General features: G+C 37.1%; 1 protein-coding gene across 2 annotated transcripts; it reads right to left on the bottom strand.

The window, feature by feature from the left end:
- Nucleotides 1-410: 410 nt before the first annotated feature.
- LOC5568564 (protein Vhl) lies at nucleotides 411-1,880 on the bottom strand. Of its 2 annotated transcripts, none has more exons than XM_001652342.2 (2): nucleotides 1,628-1,880; nucleotides 411-1,084 (listed from the first exon to the last, which is right to left on the bottom strand). In XM_001652342.2, exon 2 carries the CDS (start codon nucleotides 1,022-1,024, stop codon nucleotides 557-559), a length of 468 nt encoding a protein of 155 aa, XP_001652392.1. In that variant the 5' UTR covers nucleotides 1,025-1,084; nucleotides 1,628-1,880; the 3' UTR covers nucleotides 411-556. The 2 variants fall into 2 exon arrangements, with proteins under 2 accessions (XP_001652392.1, XP_001652394.1); XM_001652344.2 differs by having other exon boundaries at nucleotides 1,543-1,632.
- Nucleotides 1,881-18,703: the final 16,823 nt, after the last annotated feature.

The following is an 18,703-nucleotide window of genomic DNA, read 5'->3' as shown; positions in this document are numbered from 1 at the left end:
CAGAACGCATCGAGTGCGTTTTTATAATCTAGATGAGATTTAACTCGGAAACGAAACCTATTAAAACGTCTACAGTAGCTGTGTTTTTAGCAAAATCGTCTATTACTGGAATGGAAGGAAGTGTGACATAAGCGTGTATAGTGGAGGACGAAACGTAAATTCTTGAATGTTTCTTGGGTATTTACCATATATTTACTTGGTGGGAAAAACGAAACGAAAGCAAGCAAATCAATGAACATAGGAAAAGAAATCGAGGAAGCGAAAAACTGGTACGTGAGGAAATCAAAAACGAAAACTTTCCAGTCAACTGTTTCGGATGAAATCTATCGAAGACTATTTTTGTATTTATAAACTATGTTATTCTATTAAGGCAAATATTGTGAATTTAAGATGGAAAATAAAGCAAAATGTCTAGTCTGATTTTTTTTTCACACAGTTTATTTCATTTAAAGAACATTGTCCTTCAGTTGCTCGTCCAGTGAATAAATATTTCTGGAATATTGTCCCAAAAAGTTGACCTATTTAAACCTATAACTAACACAAAATCACTTGTCCCTTACTTTGCTAATTTACTGCTCATTAGAAAGAGATTATAGCATGATCTCAGATCGGCGACCAGAGTCTTTGGAATATCCAGTTCGAGAAAGTTGTGCTTCTGCTGCATCAAAGAAAACACCTTCCACGTGCAGATGCCCTTCAAGCTTCTCAGAGGATAATGTATTCGAACTTCAATTCGGTTCAGCTTTCCGTTGGCGTCAATATTCGTGTACCACGGTTCCGGGTAGTAGACGGGTTTACCGTTGACCAGCATCCGTTCGCCGGTCAACCTGTCGATGAATACCCATGGATGGGTCACGTAGGTGTTGACCGGCACCTGGGCAGTCGGAGCTAGCGCCGAGTAGTGAATGAACTTGGAGGAGTAATTCACCCAGTAGATGTCCACCGTTCGTTCCGTATAATTTTTGAATAGCACAAAAGAACGTATCTCTGCATGTTCCGATTTCAGATTGGGATCACCTTCCATAGCGGGGTGAAGGGGCTGTCACGATTACGCTAGATTGTTAACACTTCCATGCTGAACGATCTGCAAATTTTCGGAACAGATTCAGTATTGTACTGTTTGAAAATGGTATAAATAAGGTTCATGAGACTTAGACTACGTGACTTTCAAGTTCATCAGTGCATAAAAAAATACTCATCGATTGTGAAGGTGAGTAGGCTTATCCGCTTAAATTGAACTTCAGTGATATTAGTATCGTCGATATCATGTTTTGTTTCCGATTTTCTACAAACAAGCCGGTGGTTTCAAAAGCTAATTTGTTGACATTTTCACCCATAGTTTAGTTGTTATAGATAGTGTATCCATATCAAATCCTGTATTTTAATTAGTTGATAATATGAAGTATTCCAACATAAATGTGAATTATAATCTCTCTATTCAACAAATATGCTCTAAAACAGTGCCACTATACTGAACTCAAAGAAAACACACAAACTTTGAGTGCTCTATTGGAGTCAGTCAGCATTATTTTTTCAAATCACCTATCACTTTCACAACAAATAGTTTCAACAAAAATATCACTATTTTGATATGACAGAGCAACAATACGTGTCAAAGGATACATACCCTCGTACATATCTGGCGACCAGTCGTTCAAAAAGCTTATCTGCCACTTGACACAGCTGATTAAAGCACTGATTTATCAAACTACACTACATTCTTATTCGATTGCCGCAGGAAATACAAACACTTGATAAAAAATACGAACTTTTATGGCCAAAACAAATGCAAATCTCCGTCCAGCAGTAGCTATCGTTGTGAACATATCAACAAAGTAGGATGTGTGGTAGTGACGGCTGGTGCAGAACGTGACTAGTGTATTGCAAGACGGTGCATCGCTCGGACAGAAAATCACGTAGTCAATGTGCAACATCAGTTTGACGCAAGCTTGTTGCACGACACGTGCCTCTGAAATATTTCATGCGGTATTGCGAGATTAGTTCGAAATCAAAATGATGGCGATATAGCGCACTTCACTCCAAATTAGACTATCACACAAGTTGTAGAGTGCACGTTTGTATCGGATCGTCTCGACCGTCTCGACGTATTTGGTGCACTATTCCTTGATATACAAGGACCCAAGCAACACAGTTTGTTTCAACTCAAGAAAAAACATATCTCTTGAAACTAATCAGAATTGAAAATCGTTGAAATTGACTTACAATTGCACTGAATAGTAACGCAAGAGGCAAAGCCTGTGGCAAAATGTTATGGACAAAATGCATATTTGTTGCAAAATACTTACAAGGAAAAAATGAAAACAAAAATATGAACGAGAATCGAATTCCCGACTTCTAGATCATTAATCTTCTCCTCTACTCACTACTCCACCAGCTCTTCGAAAAACTGCCTCACCAATGCACTTGGCTACCACATTGCATTGTTGCTTAATACTTTACCGCACCCTTCGGAATACAAGTTCGTTCCAGGCAAAATATGGACACGCGTCACAAAGCTAAAGTTTCTGCAAAAAGTTTCGCGCAACATATGAGAAACACCATGTTAACAAAAAACTAGAACATGTTTTCTTCGTTACATGATATGTGAAGTGCAACTCAACTATACTGTGACTTGATTGAAGCAAACAAAATTTTAGCTGTCAAACACGTAGTTTAGTGCAACTTTCACGCAACTGTGAAGAATATTCATGAGTTGTGGGTATCGAAACGAAGCTTGCATGCAATAAAGTAATGTTGCGGATTCATTGGAACGACAATGCAACTTTATGAGCTTTCGGTTAATATGCAACGGAACTAGAACTAGGTAAGTTACAGATACTTTTATTGATATATCTTTGAAACCATTTTTGGGAAGCATTTTGTTGAAAGATGTTTCGCGTGCTACTTGGGGAATAAGTGCACCGAAGAAACCTTTAGCATTCGACGTAGCCCTGAGCTGCTATCACACTTTGAAGGAGCGTGCTCCCTTTGTGACAATTTGAAGTAAAATGCATGTAAAAGCTATGAGGTCATTCAAATATTATGTAACGCAAAATTTGTCAATTTTAGACCCCCTCCCACCTCAACGTAACAGCTTTTGTATGAAAAACTTTAATTTTTTGTATGGAGCCAAACAATATGCCAGACCCTCTCCCTCCCCCTGTTGCGTTACGTAATATTTGTACAATCCCAATACTCGTTTGAATATTTGTTTGTAAAAGAAGAATAAAGTTGATGCTTGACATGTATATTCTCAATAGTTGGAATGATTGATTTTTCATACTTTAAAAATATTATTTTTTTACGAGCATGTACAATAGGGCGGGTAATGGTAATTATTTTTTCAGATCAAGGGTCCCAGAGATCTTTGCGAAATTTCGACATGATTGATTTCGTCTACGATGTGCGCATCGCGGTTTGAGTTTGTGTGATATTTTGGATGAGAAAACCTAGATTTTGTTCTTTTGTTATTTAGACTTCCATGAATATCGCTTAAGTTTAGTTTAGAATGTGCTGTGAATGTGATGAAGGATGTAAGAAGCTAAATGACTATACAAGAAGTTACAGACCTATAAATGTTGGTGGTTTAACGGGTAATTATTTTGTATTGCCAATACTTAGGGTTTATTCACACATTTTATTATGAGCTAAAATATTTTTACAACAGAGAAATCACAATTTTCCATAAACCCCATTGGCGTAGATAGGATTTTTTTCTGGAAGGGGCCTAGGGGGGGGGGGGGGGGGCTAGCAAATACTTGTTTTACAGATAAGTAATGTCGGTCGCAAAAATCACGATTTACACAAATTTCGTAGTTTTGACAGATTTGTATTGATTTCATTAATTTGTTGTTTTGTCTCATTTCGCGGCACATCAGTGATATTTGTGAATATAAATTTTTGCTAAGATTCATTCTCTTTATAACCCAGTCAAATGTTTCAAGAATTCTAGCAGAAAACCTCACAAGGAATGTCTTTTGTGTTCCTTGCTTGATTTTTCAGTTTTTCAACCATATGCTTTGAAGAGATTTCTTGTTCATGAATTATGTTCATAATTTTCAGTGCTTTCTCCAAGAACTTCTTTACCAGTTTTAATTGAGTTTGTGCTGGGATTCCCACTGAAAATTATTCCCAGACTTTCTGATTTCACCAGAAAATTTCTCGAAGAATCTCTATCGAATTGTTTAAAAAATCTCTTGAAGAATTCCACCAGAGAATGCATTGTTGGTCATTTCTCCTGGAAGGTCTTCTAGGTACTTAGTACATATAAATTACAATTGCTAGTTTAAAGTATCCTCCTGTGTTAATTAATAGTTTGTTTAGGATTTTCAGGAATTTATATACATTTCTCCAAAAAAATAGTACAAAATCTAGAAGTCTCACCAAAAACGTCTTCAAAATCACCAAGCAAGGATTCATTTCACGAATTCTTCAAAAAGTTCACAACAGTTTTTTCCAACTTTGCTTTCAAGTTTCTTCTACAGTTTCTCTGCAGGATTGTTTGAAAAAATCTCAGCAAAAAAAACTAAATGACTCTTCCAGCTGTTACTTTAAGAATTACTCGTAATATTTCACAAGAATTTTAAAAGCAATTAAAAAGAATTCAATTGGGAAAATGTTATTCATGATTTCTCAGAGAAGTTCTCCTATAATCTATCTGCATGTTTTCACAGATAATTATTTTTTATGATTTATCTAAAATCAAAGATCAACATCTCGCATTCTTTCAAAACTCAAAATTATTATTATTATTGTTATTTTTTCAAATGCCTAACTAAGTAATTTTTAAACAATTCTAACATACCTATAAAAGCCTAGCGGAATACGTTCAACTGTTCTTTCGAAAACCCTTCCGCGAAAATACTTCAAGATTTCCCAGATTTTCCAAGTAATTTGTTCAGGGATTTCTTAGAAATTATTTCATTGATTCCCTAAAATTACCAAAGATTCATCTATACGATTTTATTTTTTTTGAAGAATTTTTTCACCAGATTTGCTTATATTTGGCAATTTATTCTTTAACTTCTCAAAAAAATTCTCCAGAAGTTTCATCAGGTATTCTTTCAAGTTTTATAAATAACTCTATTTTTTGCGCATGGTAATCTCAGGATTCTTTCATAAATAACAATTAAAATTTTATCCACTCTCCATTTTTTGGTTCAAAAACTACTCCAAGAATATCTCAATATTTTTTAGGAATTGTTTTACAAATTCCTCTACGAATCACTTCATATCAGATTTCTAACGAAACATATACAAAGAAAGGTTTGAAAGAACTTTGTTGGTAATTTTTTTTGAAAAATTGCGGCTTAAATATGATTCGAAAACAAAAATACTAAATTTCTGTCGTAAAATTCAAGAATCAAACCGCAAAATGTCTGAAACTTGTTGACAATGTACCAGTCCAAGTAGGTTTAAAACTTACAAATCAAATTGTTATTGGATTACGTTTTTCTAATGGATCCAAATAATAATTTAAATATTTTAAATTGGAATGCTCGTTCTCTGAATGGTAAAGAGGACGAGCTGTTTAATTTTCTTACAGTTAATAACGTGCATATATCAGTTATTACCGAAACGTATTTAAAACCTGGATCTAAACTCAAAAGAGATCCTAACTTTTTTGTTTATCGTAATGATCGACTTGATGGGGCATGTGGGGGAGTTGCAATCATCATTCATCGGCGTTTAAAACATCAACTGTTTTCATCATTTGAAACTAAAGTTTTTGAAACTTTAGGTGTTTCTGTTGAAACACAGTTTGGTAAATATACTTTCATAGCTGCCTATTTGCCTTTTCAATGCTCTGGACAGCAAGTTAATCTGCTTCAAACTGACTTGCGAAAATTGACTCGCAATAAGTCAAAATTTTTTGTCATTGGTGACTTTAATGCCAAACATCGGTCATGGAATAATTCTCAAAGTAATTCCAACGGCAGAATTTTATTTGATGAGTGCTCTTCAGGATATTTCTCAATTCAATACCCTGATAGCCCTACATGTTTTTCCTCTTCTAGAAATCCATCTACGATTGACTTGGTCTTAACCGACTCTAGTCATCTTTGTAGCCAACTGATTACTCATGCTGATTTTGATTCTGATCATGTCCCTGTTACATTTCAAATTTCCCAAGAAGCGATCCTCAATCCTATCAGCTCCACTTTCAATTATTTACGAGCCGACTGGAATATATATAAAACGTATGTTGACTCTAATCTTGATGTTAACATTTCTTTAGAAACTAAACTTGATATTGACAATGCTCTTGAAACTTTAACAAATTCCATTGTTGAAGCCAGGAACATTGCAATTCCAAAATGTGAAGTAAAATTTGAATCCGTGATTATAGACGATGATCTTAAACTTTTGATCCATCTTAAAAACGTGAGGAGAAGGCAATTTCAACGCACTCGCGATCCTGCTATGAAAATTATATGGCAGGATTTGCAGAAAGAAATCAAGAAACGTTTTGCTCAACTAAGAAACAAAAATTTTGAAAATAAAATTTCTCAATTGGACCCTGGCTCTAAGCCCTTTTGGAAATTATCGAAAATCTTGAAAAAACCTCAGAAGCCAATACCGGCATTGAAAGAGGAAAACAAATTATTACTAACTAATTGCGAAAAAGCTCAAAAACTTGCTATGCAGTTTGAAAGTGCGCACAATTTTAATTTAGGACTTACTAGTCCAATTGAAAATCAAGTTACTCAGGAGTTCGAAAATATTCTCAATCAAGAGAACGTTTTCGAAAATGCCTGGGAGACTGATTTGGAAGAAGTGAGAACTATTATTAAAAAATTCAAAAACATGAAAGCTCCTGGCGATGATGGAATTTTTTACATCCTCATCAAGAAACTTCCAGAAAGTAGCTTATCATTTCTAGTTGATATATTTAACAAATGTTTTCAATTAGCGTATTTTCCTGACAAATGGAAAAATGCTAAGGTTGTTCCAATTTTAAAAATCCTTCAGAAGCTTCTAGCTATCGTCCAATCAGTTTGCTTTCCTCCATCAGTAAACTTTTTGAAAAGGTTATTTTGAACAGAATGATGGCCCACATCAACGAAAATTCAATTTTTGCCAATGAACAGTTCGGATTCCGCCATAGTCATTCGACCACTCATCAACTTTTACGTGTAACAAATTTGATCCGTTCCAACAAATCTGAAGGCTACTCTACTGGTCTTGCTCTTCTAGACATAGAAAAAGCATTCGACAGTGTTTGGCATGAAGGTTTGATTGTAAAATTAAAAAACTTTAATTTTCCAATTACATGAGTAGTGTACTGCACCATTGTTTATTTTCGAGATTTTTTTTTTGTAACGACGACTCGTTCTAGATAATTGATCACAAAATATCGCAGCTTGTTTTAAAATATGAAAAGACTTTGATTTTATAATTAACAATACCACTACAAATGGATCAAGCCAGTTCTTCTAATTCTAAAACATGCTTCATGGTGGCTAGTTGCAAACTATCCAAACATGGAAAAATACGTTGTAGTTGTTTCTTTGTTTGTTTAATTCCAAGTTTAACTTGTAGTATTGTTCCTTTCATTTGACTTGTTAGTTTGAATGTATTAACTGTAACTAGTAACGTTAAATATGTGAAAACTTTCAATGTAATTCGTCTAGGCTAGCCCATCTGGCTAGTCTTTTCGTCGTTAAAAGTGGTGAACTCGCCAAGGGCAAAAAGCCACTCTAATAAAGATAAATAATAATAATAAACATGCTTCAATGAATTTCAATATCGAGAGAGGCAAAAAAGAAATAGTATGTGACGTTTCAAAATTACATATTGCTATTGCCTGTCAAACAATGATCATCCATAAATTTATATTCAAAATGCATTTAATGCGTCTAGTATCATAAGTGTTTGATACTTAAAACTAGTTTTAACTGTATTTTCATTTCTCCTCCATTTATTTTTCGGGGGGGACAAACTCATGGTTCGGGGGGGCCAGGCCTAAATTAGTGGTTCGGGGGGGCCAGGCCCCCCCTGGCCCCTCCCTATTTACGCCAATGTTGATTGCTGATTAAGTTGCGGTTCTTGATCTGGCAGGAAACATAATTTCTCCACAGCTTTTTTAATTCTCCAGAACTGGTTTTCAAAGTAACAACACGAACAATACCATCGTCACCAGGGTGCAATTTACAAATTCTGCCCATCTTCCATTTCATCGGGGGCATGTTTTCGTCACGAATGACCACCAACCTGCCTTCTTCGATTTTAACTGGAAACTTCCAACGTTTCGTCCTACCTTGAAGTTGGCACAAATACTCCATACGCCAAGGCTTCCAAAAGCCCTGTAACATTCTCTGCATGAGTTGATAACGATCCAGTCTGTTCAATTGGATGGATTCCAAATTTTGTTGTGGTAGCGCTTGTAGAGAAGTACCGATCAAAAAGTGTGCGGGGGTCAAGGGCTCCAAATCATTTGGATCGTCGGACATTGCAGTGAGAGGACGTGAATTGAGACATCCTTCCGCTTGAACCAGGAGTGTAGTCAAATCTTCTGCTGATGGAGATGTTTCACCCATGACCTTCAACAGGTGTTTTTTGGCTGAGCGAACTGCTGCCTCCCACAAGCCTTCAAAGTGGGGTGAACCTGGCGGACTGAAGTGCCACTGAATACCTTCCATATTGCACTCCTTTGCGACCTTCTCGCGATGATCGGAATTCTTCAGTAACTGCAGCAAATCTCTCATCCGATTGTTGGCACCGACAAAATTAGTTCCATTGTCGGAATAAATATTCTGGCATTTGCCCCTTCTGGCAATGAAACGACGTAAGGCTTGTAAAAAGCGATCGGTAGTAAGATCTGTCACCAATTCAATGTGGACCGCCTTGGTGCAGAGACACACAAAAATCGCGGCATATACCTTGACAATCGGTTTGCGTGGCCCAGGTCTAATATATAGAGGTCCGAAATAGTCGACGCCGGTTTGTGAGAATGGTCTTGATGGTGTGACACGTGCTGTTGGCAACTCTCCCATAAACTGCTCAATTGGAGAAGGTTTCGATCGAAAACACCTTATACATTGATGAACAACATGTCGTGCAAGGTTCCGTCCACCCAATGGCCAGAATCGAAGCCGAACAGCTCCTAGAAGTAGCTGCGGTCCAGCATGTAGGAGTTTCAAGTGGTAATGATGAATGATTAATCGTGTAAATGCATGCCGTGCAGGAAGGACAATCGGATGTTTTACATCGTATGATTCTGCCGAATGTTCGAGCCGTCCGCCAACTCTGATAACGTTGTCTTCGGCAATATGTGGATGGAACCACCGCAGCGGCGACCGTCTTGGAATCATTTCGCTTTTCGTTAGGGCATTCCACTCATCGCCAAAAGCTTCCCTTTGGACGCGCCGAACAAGGATCAATTCTGCCTCGCTAAGCTCTTCATTTGATAATGGACCTTTGGCTACAAATCGATTTTGAATGTCCTTTCTAAGAAGTCGCATTAACCGCAACCAATACGCGGTTTTCCGGATCAGGTCGGAATAGGATGAAAACTTCCCTAAATACCATTCGTTGAATTCGGCATCTAACGTAGTCGCACATGACACCATCGCACGGCGTCGTTCTTGACTTTCCTCACCCGGAAACGATTCTAAAGATGATTGCGGCCAATACTCACGATCTGATTTTAACCATTCTGGCCCTTCCCACCAAAAAACATTTTCAACAATATCTCTTGGTGCAATTCCTCTGGAGATCAAATCGGCTGGGTTTTCCTTACCCGAAACATGAAGCCATTGGGACGGCTCTGTGATAGCCTGGATTTTTGCCACTCGGTTCGCCACGAAAGTATTCCACACGTTTGGCGAAGCTTGTATCCATCTCAAAACACAGGTAGAATCGACCCAAAAAAAATACTTGGGCATTAGTTTTGATGGAGTCACGAATCTTTTCGTACAGCTGCGCGGTCAATAGTGCCCCACATAACTCTAGCCTCGGGATAGACTGCGTCTTCAAGGGTGCTATCTTAGATTTTGAAGACAGCAGACGGATCTTCAATCATCCATGTCCATTTTACCTTCTTAAGTAGACACATCCTCCGAATGCCTTGGTCGATGCGTCCGAGAAACAATGAATTTCAATCCTTATTGCTTGCGGAACGGTTACACAACGATCTATACGAACATCATTCAACAGAGGATGCTGGTCATAGTAGGTTCTCCAAATCTCACCCACCGTTGAAGGTAAGGGTTGGTCCCAATCCAGTGCCTGATCCCTTTCATTTCTGAATTTCCATAAAAACTGCATAATTATCTTTGCCATGGTAATTACGGCACCAAGAAGCCCGAGCGGATCAAATAGAGAGGCAATCACCGATAAAACTTGCCGTTTGGATAGTTGTTGAGAAGACGAACATAATGGAATGTCAAATTTGAACCGTAGTTGCTCGGTGTTCGGCAACCATGTCAACCCAAGGGTTTTTACGGTCGAATCGGGATCCAAATTAATACCTTCCGATAGCCGAATCGCCAGATTTTCATCGGAAAGTCCTTCCAACACTGCCGGGTGATTGGATGCCCATTTACGGAGTCTGAATCCTCCCTTCATTGTCATTTCCTCCAGCTGCATCCGAAGTTCACAAGCCGTTCCCATAGGGGACGTTAGCCACAAGGAAGTGACGTTTCAAGTAATACTGTTTCACATGGTATGCCCTCTTCAACATCTAATCCAATTTCTCTCGCCGTTCCCTTACGGTACCTATCCATCTAGTATTCATTGCTTTCTTCTCCATGCTCCCTCTTACTTCGAGCAAAATAGACCGATATGCCGATAAACAATTTCAAAAGTAAATAATTTATGAATCAGGGTTTATGTCGACACTCACAGTGACGAACCTTTCATAGTTTGTTGAATAATCATATTTAAGTCTCACCGTTGTAACGATTAATGGTGCAATCATACATATTTTATAGATTAGAAATAGTAGCATGAAACGAGCTCACCAATTGATCCGTCATCCTTGAGCAGCAACAATCCACTTTCAGCTTCACTCGTTTGCTCGGCTATATAAAAACACACAGAGAAAATAGGCGCGCGACCCGAGAGGGGAAACAACTGACGACTGCTCGGGCTTTCTTGACGCACTGCCCAGGAGCAAGCGTCAACGTCGAAAGATCAAAAAGAACTTATCGAACGCGGCACTTTTTCACTTACCCTAACCGAACGTACCGATCACGCCAAGGTCGAAGGATCAAACACAACTAAATGATCACGGCACTTTTTCACTTTCACTCGACCGACGCGCGACATGTTTGATCCTGCCCTCATCGCCGGCCCCCGCAGGAGCAAGCGTCAAGGTCGAAGGATCAAATACAACTCTAAACCTCAAAATACTTACGAAACAGTGTCGATTTCGATAGAATTTGCAAACGATGTTCTCCCCACAGATGTGGATCAGTGGGAGAGGAGGATCCTTATTATGGATCAAATCGACTCATATTATGGATCAGAACACTATAACAGCAATTTATCTGTGAGGTAAACGAATGGTGTGCTAGTGAAAGCATTCGTTTTGGCGTTTGTTTCGGAATAGTCTTACCTTTGACTCATAACTGTGGTATGGGTTTCAATGCCCCACAGTAGAGTGCCTGTAAACAAGAGTGACGTCTTGTTCCAGTTTTGACAGGTCTCCTGCTTGATTGGAACGCGGATTTGTATGGAAATGAAGTTCGTCGCTGTTCCAATTTTGACATTGACGCCATTCTTATCTAGATCCACTCTGCCCCACAGTTATGAATCAACGTTTCTGGGAATACGGATGACATTTAAGAGGAAAATAACCATCATCGTTTTACAAATTTTCAAAAACCAGTTTTTTTTGCTCAAAATCGAAGCAAGGCTAAAGAAAATCTATCATTGCATTGCACTTGCTATCTGAAATACGATGATAGATTTTCATAAGAATCGATTGAAATTTGAACGAAAAAACAGGGTTTTAATTTTTGATGATTGCTGATGATTGAATGATGGATTCTTGAGCCTTAATTTCCTACGAACGGCAAAATATGCTTAAGCATATTAAAATTGCTTGCGATGCTGTACCGATTTATGTTTCACGTTAGTAAAATGTATTCTGCGTAATTGCAACTATATTTGATGAGATATTCCCGTTATAATCCAACTCTGATCCATATCTGTGTGCTATCCATAACTGTGGGGTGACTGTATTCTATGCCCAGGGAAGTCAAAGAAATTTCCATTACGAAAAGATCGTGGACCAACCGGGAATTTAGTGAGCAGCATATCTCTATATTTATGGAAACCTATAGCTGTGTTTGATCAACTTCATTCCGGAATCTGAAACTTCACCTTTTGAATTTTGAAATTGTTTTTCCTTTTTTGTACTGTTTTGTCAAAATTACATGTACATATTCAAATCATCATTTAACAAGTGCAGTTTTGAAAAATATTTGGGTGATATTATATGCGTCCCATCAAACCCTCTAGAGCAGAACTGCCCAAACGAAACCAATTTGACCGAATTTTACGGTACCTATTTGCCGATAGAATTCTAAGAGCCAATCAAACTGAGCATTGTTTACAATGAAATGCAAAACAAATTCATCACTACGAGGAAGTTGTTTAGGCATCGTTACAGTAAATTTCTGTTCACTCCCCATGTACTAAAGCAGTAAGTATACATTTAAAAGTACGCTTTTTTTGACATTGTATCTCATTGTGACAAAGCCTGCTTCTTGGCTTTATGTTCAACGAGTACGTTGACATTTAATTACTGAGAATTTTCTTTCCTATGTTTACCATTTTCGCATTCGACAATTTTTCGAAAGGACAAATCTAGAAAACTAAACAGTCGTTCGACCTGACAACTTGAACGATTGGTCAATACCAGCGTGTGAGGAACACGTGGCGAAGTTTTTTTTTAAACGGAATTCTTGTAGAAAAGCCTGGATATGTTCATGGAAGAATCCTTATAGGAAGTCTAAGATAAATCTGTGAACTTATTGGGGAAACCGTCGGAGTAGTGTTAACAGACATCCATAGAGAATTTGTAGATAAATTTTTAGACAGTACCATGGAGAAGATCTTTAAGAAACCCCGTGATCAATTTCTGTAAGATTTTTTTAGAAAATTCCTTAAGCAATGCCTAAAAGATTTCCTATACCATTTGTTAGCAAAATTATTAACAATGGTTTGAGTTGAATTATTCATCGGCGTAAAAATGAAAAATTGAGGTATAAGTAAGAAGGTTATCTTCCATCGTTACTAAAATCATTCTCTCGAGAAGTATTTAATCACTTATATTACACATCGAACATAAAAAATTCCCGCATCGTACAGATCGTTTACATTATTCAAACAAACAATCGATCCCATCGGGGGTGTCGTCTGCCTTTCCACTTGTTGAAATATAGGTACGGCGATGAAAGCGATATCGAAATCTCGAACCGAGTCCAAAGTGCAACCACATAACGATTCCGTATTTCCGTCAACAATCCATTTCGACTCACCCGGCTTTCGCACGCGACACCGAGAGACTCCGGAATTGCTGCTCCCATCCTGGGGTCGCGATTCCGACTCCGATTCCGCACGAATCAGTTAACCATACACCAATTGGCAATCGAGCGTTTCGCGGTTGTGGCATTTAACGTTACAATTACCTTCCCACCTACGCGATAATGGAAATCGTGGTGGGTGGAGGGAGAAAATGAAAGCGCAGTGATAATCAAACAATGCCAGGGGGCAATAAATAAATGCTAAATGTTGAGGAGAAAATAAACTTCCTCCGTTGCCGTTTGTCACCGCTAATGTGTCACATAGCAATTCCAATCCCGAATGCTCCCTGGATTGTGCTTTTTTTTATTCCGTTCGCACAATCCATCCATCGTACCCATTCATTCAATCTCGAGACAGACATACAATCCTGGAACAGCGTATTATTTTTGTTTTTGTTTGTTTCATGCAGATAGTTTTGGAAAGAATAAGCTGTAACATTGAAAATGTCATGAATCTAGTACACTGAAATCTCCATTTACATAATTTACATAATAATGTACGTTAATTCTATTTACGTAATTCCAGTCAGTGCTGGATTTGGGTTTCAGGGGGCCCGGGTCAGATCTCATAGAGGGGGCCCTTTATAAAGAATTCAGCACGTTTTGGGATTCCACCAACTAGAGTATTGAATTTTAGTTTTGAACAATATGGTCGGTCCGAACATATGAGGAGCCCAAATTCAAAGTAGTGTAACTGACATTTTCGTACTTGTTTTTAATTATGAATCGTGGTTTACGGCCAACCAGCCGAGTGGAAGTTTAACAACTACCGAAAAGCTAAACATTACATATAATTTGCAATTGGATTAGATGGACAAATTGATGTGAAGATTTGTGAAAAAGTTACACGTCTTCTCAGTGAGAATCGAACTCACGACTCCCCGATCTCTAGTTGGGGCGCGTTAACCACTACGCCATGAGAGGAGTCATGAACGCAGAAGTTAACCTGAATTCGATTTCAGCTCAATAATCACGTGGTCCTCTTTCGCAAAGTGCACCTCTTTCGGAAGAATTAGATGCCCATCCAAACACAACGCTTTTCTATATATATCCAATGCCTAGCCCGAGAGCGCATTGTTTTTTAGATATAGGAATAGCACACTACACTAGCCAGCAACTGCGCTGGCTGAGGTTTCTATTGTGTGGGCTTCCAATGGGTCGCGACGTTCTCAAACGACCGGTTACGGAACATGAGTCCGTTGCTCGATAAATACTTGTTTTTAATTATGAATCGTGGTTTACGGCCAACCAGCCGAGTGGAAGTTTAACAACTACCGAAAAGCTAAACATTACATATAATTTGCAATTGGTGCTATTCCTATATCTAAAAAACAATGCGCTCTCGGGCTAGGCATTGGATATATATAGAAAAGCGTTGTGTTTGGATGGGCATCTAATTCTTCCGAAAGAGGTGCACTTTGCAAAAGAGGACCACGTGATTATTGAGCTGAAATCGAATTCAGGTTAACTTCTGCGTTCATGAGTCCTCTCATGGCGTAGTGGTTAACGCGCCCCAACTAGAGATCGGGGAGTCGTGAGTTCGATTCTCACTGAGAAGACGTGTAACTTTTTCGCAAATCTTCACATCAATTTGTCCATCTAATCCAATTGCAAATTATATGTAATGTTTAGCTTTTCGGTAGTGACATTTTCGGTTGTGAGCAATATGCATTGAAAAATTCAACTGTTTTATGCTTTAAATTAGTGTTTTGAGGTGATTTATCCGTAAAAAAAAATATATATAATAATTCTTAGGAGATTGGCTCGTTTTTTGGTTTATAATTTGAATGGAGTGAAAAATTGCTGAAAAGCATCAAAACCGTTTTTCTCCAAAGCTCCTTTTGATTCTATTGAGTACAAGTTTCCAGTTTGTCTCTGGTTGCCGCATTCTCTTTTTTTTATTTTGTTTTTCTTTTTATTTTTCTTTTTTATTTTTATATTTTTTTTCTCTGAAAAAAAAAATAAAAAATAAAAAAGAACAAAGTATTTACAGTACTGGAAAGAATACAGGTCACAAGGCCGATAGACATGAACATTGAACTGCATGTTGAAAAAAACTAAAAGTATGTAAGTTCTTAACATCCACCCATTTTGACAGAAATGTCCAAATTTTGATACCGTAATTTCGGGTGAAATTGATCATTTATCACGATTTTTCTAGTCTGTTTTCTATAATGTTAACAATGCCAAACAACTAAATGCAGGAAAACAAGTACGAAGGTGAACCTCATCGACTCATGTTCCGAAATTTTCTAACAAATGTTATTTTAGTGTTAACAAATACCTCTAAAATAAAAAAATCAGAGGATCTCATTTCGGGGTGAAATTGATCACTTGTCAATGCCATTATTGTTAGTTTCCAAAACAACTCTATATGATAAATTTGAGCTCTCCGAGTCCGAATATGCTTGTAAAATTTTTAACAATGCAATATTTATATAAATAACGAATAATTAAATTTCAAGAATTACGCGGAAAACGCCTAAATGTATGCAATTTCCTAAGGAATTCAATGATATCTAACAGAAATTCAATTATTTCAACCATATGAGCTAATTGGTACAAGTTTTGGTGATGAAATCTGGTTTGGGGATATATCTCAAGCATCCTCACAAACTTTCAGGTTTATACCATGTTCAAATCCTTGCTTATAAATAGAAGTTCATAGGTGTTTGTCAATACTGCACCGTGCATGATTTTGAAATTTTATGTTATTTTCATACTAATAAACATTCTTTAACGCAAAAAACTTCACAACACACAATTCGACAATGTAACGACAAGCAACGTTCATTTACTGCAGCTTACATTGATATTTTTGCTCCATTACGAATAAATAAAATCGTGTGATACGATGATCAATTTCACCCTTCTGATCAATTACACCCGATTTTACGGTACTTAGATATTTTGAAAACAAACAATTTAGGATAAGTATAATCTTCCACAAAGTTTTGAATTTCATCTAAGTGAACAAATTTGCAGAAGCATGTCTTTTTCTGAATATTTACATTTCAGAATGATTCCCATTTGAAAATTTTGGTATTTTTCTCAAAACAGTAATTTTTATTAGCTTCCAAGCTCTTAAACAGAATTTTATTAGTTCCTAATAAATCAAATTTCAAGTTAAGTATGAGATGTAGTTCAAATTTCAGGTCAATCGGTTTGTTATTCAGTTGCCTAAACTCGATCAATTTTGTATGAAAATCGGCCTTCATGTACTTTATTCTTGGCAGTACTGTATATTCTATTAGTTATATTCAAAGCTTACTCTAAGCCTTTACTGAATTCAAAGAAACTTCAACAACTTCGGAATACAAAATAGAAAAGTATTTAAAAATAATTACAAAAGAATTTTCCGTTTCATGTTTCTGATAGAATTGCAAATATGTTTGAATTTTAAAGTTGAACAATTCTCGCTGAAACTGAGGCCGCCATCGGCACCCATCGTTAGAATTCCAATTTTATGTCACTGATCGCTAGTTTTCGATAAAACTTAAGGGTGGTCCTTTTTGTTTTCTCAAATTGGTGGACCCCTCGTACGCCAGCTAGCTAAACAGTTTGCGAAAAAGCCCATTTTTTTGATAAATCTTGGCTATTTCTTGACGTGATATGTCTCATATTTCGCTTGGAACACATAGCAAACTTAGTGGCATCGTACAGAGAAAGGATATAACTTTCATCAGTAGCGCAACCAGGATTTGGTTCTAGGGGGGGTTTTGCAAATTTCAAAATACTTTTTGAAAAGACATTTTAGGAATGGATTTATTTGGATTGTAAAATGAATAAAGAAAAATTACAATACATTAGAGTGATACCATTCCACCACTCTTCTTCTACCTTGCGCTTTAATTATGTTTTGGAGATTTTTAACAATGAAAATTAATTCGAGAATAATCGCTGAGCGCAGCAATTTGCAATAGAAATCATTGACACTTTTGTTGCAATAGGTCGAAAATAGATCAGCACTTTAAAACTAAACTGCCGGAAGTAGACTAATTGTTTTATCTTGCAGAATTGACATCCTGGAAAATCGAGTCCAAAGGTCAAAATCAGTTCTGCTTTCATTGTGAAGATTTTATGACCAAATATGTGATAACAACCTAAGATTTTTAATACGAACATTAAACTTTGTTTTTCGAGATACGGAACATCGAATAAGGGAGAGTTAACTGTATTTACCAGTTGATTTTGTTTTTTTTTCAAACTCCACAAAGAGTTTAAGAATAAAACCACACAACTCGAAAGAATATAACTGAAAATCACTTACATTCACGTTGTTTATACGAATTAAAATAAAATATTGCTTTGTAGTTGTATGACGTGTAGTACTGAATTTCACAAGAATATTAAAAGCCTTTAAAATTTTTCGGCTCTGGGGGGGGTTTTGACCCCCAAAACCCCCCCTTGGTTGCGCCACTGACTTTCATTAAAAGTCAAAAAAATTTGGCGGCCATTTTGAATTTGGCCGCCATCTTGAATTTGGTTAGAAAAATGGATTTTTCACCATTAGCGCACCGCTCATTTTGAATTCTGAGATCACCATTAGAAAGCTGTGGAAAAATTGCGTAAGATAGGCTACAGAAACTAGGTGAGCAATGGTATTTACTGAAATGAACGATTTTCTAAATCATGTTATACGATTTTGACGTATACAGAGAAAGGATATAGCTTTCATTTAAAGTCACCGCTCGTTTTGAATTCTGAGATCACCATCAGAAAGCTGTGAAAAAAATGCGTAAGATAGGCTACAGAAACTAGGTGAGCAATGGTATTTACCCTATGAAATTAACGAGATTCTAAATCATGTTCTACGATATTGACGTATATGGCAAGTGCAATCAATGCAAACATCATTTTTGTACAACAAAGAAACAAGTTTTTAATCGTTGGTGTATTATTCGAGTCAGATGAAGAACAGGAATATAATTTTGAATGAAAAACTCCGACGGCCATCTTGGATTTTGACGCCATCTTGGTTTTAAGTAGTAGAATGAGTTTTCACCTTGTTAGCACTCAACATGTTTAATTTAAATGCTAACGTTACACTTTATTTTCTTCATGTTTCTCTTTTTCCTGACGTTTCGTCCCTACTGGAACAGAGCCAGCCCCTCAGCTTAACCAGCTTTAGAAACAAATCATCAAATAGGATTTTTAACGCTTATTTG

This window comes from Aedes aegypti, chromosome 3 (assembly GCF_002204515.2).
Source record: "Aedes aegypti strain LVP_AGWG chromosome 3, AaegL5.0 Primary Assembly, whole genome shotgun sequence".
Taxonomy (NCBI): domain Eukaryota; kingdom Metazoa; phylum Arthropoda; class Insecta; order Diptera; family Culicidae; genus Aedes; species Aedes aegypti.
The sequence above is the reverse complement of the archived record's forward strand: the minus strand, read 5'-3'. Positions and strand labels throughout refer to the sequence as shown.

Excerpts from the sequence above, each read along its gene's own strand:
- LOC5568564 (XM_001652342.2), bottom strand. The coding sequence starts at position 1,024 with ATGGAAGGTGATCCCAATCTGAAATCGGAACATGCAGAGATACGTTCT.